The 5,905-nt window shown below is 36.2% G+C and overlaps 1 protein-coding gene across 1 annotated transcript; it reads right to left on the minus strand.

The window, feature by feature from the left end:
* Positions 1-3,034: 3,034 nt before the first annotated feature.
* Positions 3,035-5,640, minus strand: LOC141718111 (serine/threonine-protein kinase D6PKL2-like). The gene is made up of 2 exons (XM_074520479.1): positions 4,499-5,640; positions 3,035-4,194 (listed from the first exon to the last, which is right to left on the minus strand). The coding sequence occupies exons 1-2, from the start codon at positions 5,185-5,187 to the stop codon at positions 3,324-3,326; spliced, it is 1,560 nt and encodes a 519-aa protein (XP_074376580.1). The 5' UTR covers positions 5,188-5,640; the 3' UTR covers positions 3,035-3,323.
* Positions 5,641-5,905: the final 265 nt, after the last annotated feature.

Raw genomic sequence — 5,905 nt, forward strand, 5'->3', positions numbered from 1 at the left:
AAAAATTAAAATGATGTTTTATTGCAATCAAATTTGAATGATAAACTAATTGACAAGTTAATCGTACATTAATTTTTGGAAAATAACTTCGGAACTGGGCCACTTGATATGGTCCCGATTTTTTTTTCCTTTTTTGCATTTACCAAAATTCTCTTTGTTTTTCCTACCTTCTTTGGTAGATAATATTGTTGCGAATATAAAATAAACGTGCAACAAAATACAGTTATATATCATAAATAAAAAAAAGCAAACTAATTAAACCAAATAACGAAACAATCACGAAGGTCGACTGAGGATATAATCATCAACTATATCAAAGCATGAAAATAGAAAATCACTTAGATATATTGCATCTTTATCAAGATTTGAGAATTAACTAAGTTGCCAAACCCTCGAGAAGACGTGATAGTTCTTGAAAAGATTATTTCCCTACTTACGATGTAATGCGTTGCAGTAAGATCACTTTAGGACAAAATAACTCAAAGCGATCTATTCACATATACAACAAGGCTCAGCAACGATCATCACCTCAATTCAGCGAGAAAATCTATATATATATGTAAGTATCTGCAAAAGAGAGTCAAATAGATGACGTTCTAGGGTTTCCATCTTTTTCTTCGATCGTTCTCACTTTTTAGATTTTTCACATGCTCTTCTGTGACGTTTGTAAAATGATATATTATATATTCCACAAGATTCTATTTATTATTATTATTATTAATATAAAATAATAATAATAATAATAACTCGAATATTAATATATAATATTTTATAATATATTTATTCACACCAAACCTTGTATATAATTTTAGCAATTAGTTTTCCAGTTCAGGACGTAAGCACCGGACTCAAGCCCCAAACATACCAAAAAATTTTAGCACACCGTCAGGACCGGACCTTCATACGGAGGCCCTGAACTGAGCAAAAACTGTCTTCACACTATTCACAGGTCCTGAGCCTAGGCTAATGTCCTGAACATGTCAAGAAAATTAAGAACTTGCTTCGAAGTTAAAACCAAAATAATGTTATACAAATAAGCACTTTTGTTGTCATTTCCTCATGAATTTCACTAAAAAAATTCTTAGATCAAAATATAAAAATTTCGATGCTATTCTTCACATACTTCTAGGAATAACCTTTTTCTCTAATTACAACTTCACAATTACATTCACTTATATGGACATCTCCAAAGTTGTACTGCCAACATCTCGTCTTATGGCTTGACCCCATTCAGAATTTATAAATTATGACACAGTATTTGGTCCCATCATAATTTGACAAACTCTAACCCAAAAATGTTCCCATCGTAGTTTCTAAACTATTGTTAACCAGCAGTTTCAGTCCCTTTTAAGGTTTACATGAGATATGCTAAGATATGCGAGTATCAAAATCTATATATAGTATAAGTACTACTATTTCATCCTTACAACTTGTTATTACCATACTGAATATACTTCGAGTGATTTCCTCTCAGGTGTATTGAGTTCTCATTATTGATGAATCATGATGGGTTGCCAGTCCCATCTCCAACATCGACTTAAGGACGACAACATGATGAAGTCCCTTAGTCAGCTGATCAGTTATATTATCCCAAGTTCCTACTAACTATATAACTATAATCCTATTAGATAGAAGGCCCTTATAGACTTATGTCTCACTTGGGTGTGTCTCTTTTTCTTAGTATTATACTTAACAGTTTTGATCTTGTCGATAGTTATACGTTCATCACAATGAACAGGAATGGTCGGAAGCGGACAGCTTACTATAGGTAACACCGAAATTAGTCTATGTAACCATTCGGTCACCATCCACGTGGCATCCAATGCAAACCAAGGGAAACCGTTCCATTAAGATATCTAAATTTTTTATCCAGAGCCTCCTTATGAGTCTTGTTCAGAGAACTCATATATGTAGCTAACTTAGACACATAATAAGAAATATTTGGTTTAGTCACATTAAGAAAATATTATTATAAACTCCCAATAATTTGAAAATATTTTAACTGAGACACATGAATCCCTGAATTATTATCCTGAATTATTATCGACAGGAGCAACTTTTGAATCATTTGGCGTACTAGTGATTTTATGATTTGAATAACTCTAAAGAATGAGATTATGACAAAATCACTTGACTGAGTTAACTTTGTGTTATAGTGGCCCGGTGGAGGGGCTCCCTCACTTTTCTAGAATACAAATTAACTGTATTAATTTTTCTGGTACATTCTTGCAAATATAATATAACTGTGGGCATCTTAGTTTCAAGTCTTAGAAATCGTCACTGGGAATGGCGATTACATCTAAAAGAAAGTTTTCTATGGTTTTTGTCACTGGGAGTGGCCGACCCCAAAGCCATAATGTCTCAAGACGAGGAGGCCACGGAGAAACTCTTTTTCATTCCTTTGTCTCGAACTTCGTGAATCTCTGCTAGCATTTGAATTTTGACTTGCTGCATGGACCGTACTGAAACGTGTAAGTACAATGCTCACCAACTTCAAATAAGGCAACAGCAAAATAGGAATACAAGCACTTGCCACTGAATAAAAGTTCCGTTCATCTCTGCGACCATCTAAACACCAACTACAGTATACAGTCGCATTTTATTCCAAACCTCGAACTTTCAGGTGGTCAAGGAACTAGAAAAGCATTAATATTACAAAGAAGTATAATGCCTGGAGTGAACAAAGGCCTGAAAGAAAGTACATAATCAAGTGCGCATATTAAAGGGAATTTGTTTAAACTGACTAAAACAAAGGTTACTACAGAGACAAAATTAAAGACAGAGGAGATAAAGCTCCTTTTTGACCTTGACTTGCATGCTTCAAAATTCTAATCAATATTGAAAAGCATATTTAACAAAAGCAAATTCACCATGCATAGAACTTTTCTTGATATGTCTATGTCCAATTCTCTTTTTTGCTCATTCACTAATATAACATCAGAAAAATGCAGGGTCCATCTAGATTCTCATGCTCAAGTGACCACATTCTAAAAAATTTGTGAAAAGGAATGAGAAAGAGAAACAACAAGCAGACACTGATGAAGAATCATAAACATTGACATGTAAAGAAGAATATAAACACAACCAAGCAACAAAGTTCAGCTACTTTTTTTTCTTTTCACTGGTTGATTAAACTGAAAAAGAAAAGAATATTCATGCACTGATCTAAGCTGTCAATCCCAGCTGGTAAAAAGAAGAAGATCCTCTTGTGCGATTTGACGGGAAACAGAAATTTTATTATTCATGATCGGATTCAAATACTTTGAAATGGGAATTCACTAGGAAGTTAAATAGCACCTCTAAGTTCTCCTGCTAAACTTTCTCTAGAAAAATTCAAAATCTAGGTAGGGACCTGAAGACCTATCAGAGTCTGAAGCTCCCTTGTTATTAGAATACAAGGATGACTTTAATGTTTGATTGTAGCATGACAGATCAACTGGTTTAGGAATCTCCGGAGGGGTAGTACTGCGAATGAGAGCCCAATTAACACTTTCGAAGAAAGGATGTTGCTTTATCTCTGTAGCACCTCTTTTAAACCCTAATCTTTTATGAGGGTCCTTTGCAAGCAGTCCCCGGATCAAATCTTTTGCAGCAAAACTTACTGCGCCATCAGGAAATTTTAACGATTGGCCAACGACATTTAACAACGTTTCTCTGTTTCCATTACCTTTGAATGGTGTTCTTCCATAAAGCAATTCATACAGGAAGATCCCAAATGTCCACCAATCAACAGCACTACCATGACCATCTCCTCTAATAATTTCAGGTGATAAATATTCATGTGTACCTACAAAGGACATGGACCGGGCAGCAGTTGGCTCGGCAATAAGCTCTGGGAATGAATCTGAATTGAATGATCTTGGTCCTTCACTCTTTGCCTTCTTTGCTTTAGACTTGAAAATGCGAGGCTTAAAACAAGTAGGTTGGAAGCATGAATGCCCAACACAAACAGGTAGTTTGCATGAGGGATCAATGCATGAGGGCTCAATACAGTAGGAAGCCATTGCACAGGATGGCTGATTACTGGACTGGACAAGGGTGGGATTAACAAAACATCTTAATGATAAATCAAAATCCGATAACATAATATGACCATCTTCCCTCACCAATACATTTTCAGGCTTCAAGTCCCTGTACACCACACCCATCATATGCAAATACTCGAGGGCAAGAAGAATTTCTGAAGCATAGAACCTGCAAGCCACAACATTGATCTTTAAATTCAGTCTACTGAAATTTGAAAGCTTTTCTGTTCTATTGGAAAATAAAACATTTTCATAAATTCGGCTTAAACCAAGTAAAAAGATTTAAAATTTCTCTAGTAACAACTTGCGAAAACAAGATCTACATTTTTACTAGCAACATCTTGAAAAAACACTACCCGAGTTCCATTTTTTAACAAATACAAGTAGTTGGATTGAAGAATGTCTTATCAAGCATATTGGCATGGCAAGATATATATCATATTAATGAAATTGAGTTTAATGAGAAAACAAACCTTGCCGCTAACTCTGAAAAATGCTTGCCAAGCTGACGTTGTCGAAGCAAATGTAGATCCCCACCGCTACAAAACTCAATAAGCAAACATGAAAATTTGTCGGTTTCAAAATGTGAATAAAGCGATGGAAGAAACGGGTGATCTAACAAGCCCAATATCTCTCTCTCAGTTTGAGCTCTCATCAACTTCTTCCTCTCAGCCAACATCCCCTTATCCATCACTTTCATCGCAAACAAACATCCCACTCCCCTCAACTCCGCTAAATACACACTCCCTATATCCCCAAACCCCAACTTTTTCAAAAGCCTAAAATGCCCCAACCCCAACTCACCATCTTTCGCCTTGACACATTGTAGCGCATCCCACCGTAAATCATTCCCCTTATGAGGCTTAGAAGGACACACACTCCTAAAACTAACCTCATTCACATCAACATTCTTGGAACAACTCGAAGAACTCAAACTCAAGCTCAAACTAGTCTTCTCACTTTCGACACAATCGACACCTTCTAAATCCAACTTAACCACTTTCCCCCCAAAATTCCAATCACTAGATTTACTACTACTACTTATACCACTATCAAGAACACTACTAAAATACTCAGTACTAGTACTACTATTGATACTAAGATCTTGAAAACTAAGCCTAAGCGACTCCGCATCGCCATTCGAAGCTTGAGTTAAGCTCATTGTAGCAATGCAGACAATGTGTTTGATGAATTGCGTGAATGAAGATTTAATGAAAGTAGAGTGAGAGAAAACATGTGGGTCAAATGGATTCTCGCCGACGCCGAGGTGGTCAAAGAGGGGCGCGCAAGAAAGAACATAGGGAATCAAAAAATGTAGTGAGAGGGGGTTTAAATTTGAAATGAAGTGGGTTGGGGGGAGAGTGAGAGGCCCAATGGGAGTTGAGTTGGGGTTTGGGTCAGGTCTTACACTCTCCAGAATATGCAACAGCTTAGAGACAAAGTGTGTGCATTATAATAAGAGTGTATGAATTATATAATGTGGAATGGTCAAGAGGGGGAGTGATGGTTTAGGAAAACGAGGCGGAGAGAGAGAGAGATTTGGAGTTAAAAAGAAAGAAGTGATACCGTTACCCACTCCACTGCTATGTTGCAGGAACGAAGGTGGTACTTGAAGAGGGGACCGATTATTCAAACTCAACTATTTATTTCACTGTGCAGATACGACAACCACTATCAAGCTGGTAACTCCTGCTCCTCTCTGTCATTTCTTTACACTTTTTTTTATGTCCAATCCAATTCTCTACTTTTCAAAACTTATCAAAAATAGTAAATTGGTCCCACAACATTCCTCCTTTTTCTTCCTTTTTCAAACTACTTTTACTCCAATATCTCTCTTTTAAATATTAAAATTCAATGGATCCCACCACTTCACCCACTTT

This window comes from Apium graveolens, chromosome 4 (genome assembly GCF_009905375.1).
Source record: "Apium graveolens cultivar Ventura chromosome 4, ASM990537v1, whole genome shotgun sequence".
Lineage (NCBI taxonomy): Eukaryota > Viridiplantae > Streptophyta > Magnoliopsida > Apiales > Apiaceae > Apium > Apium graveolens.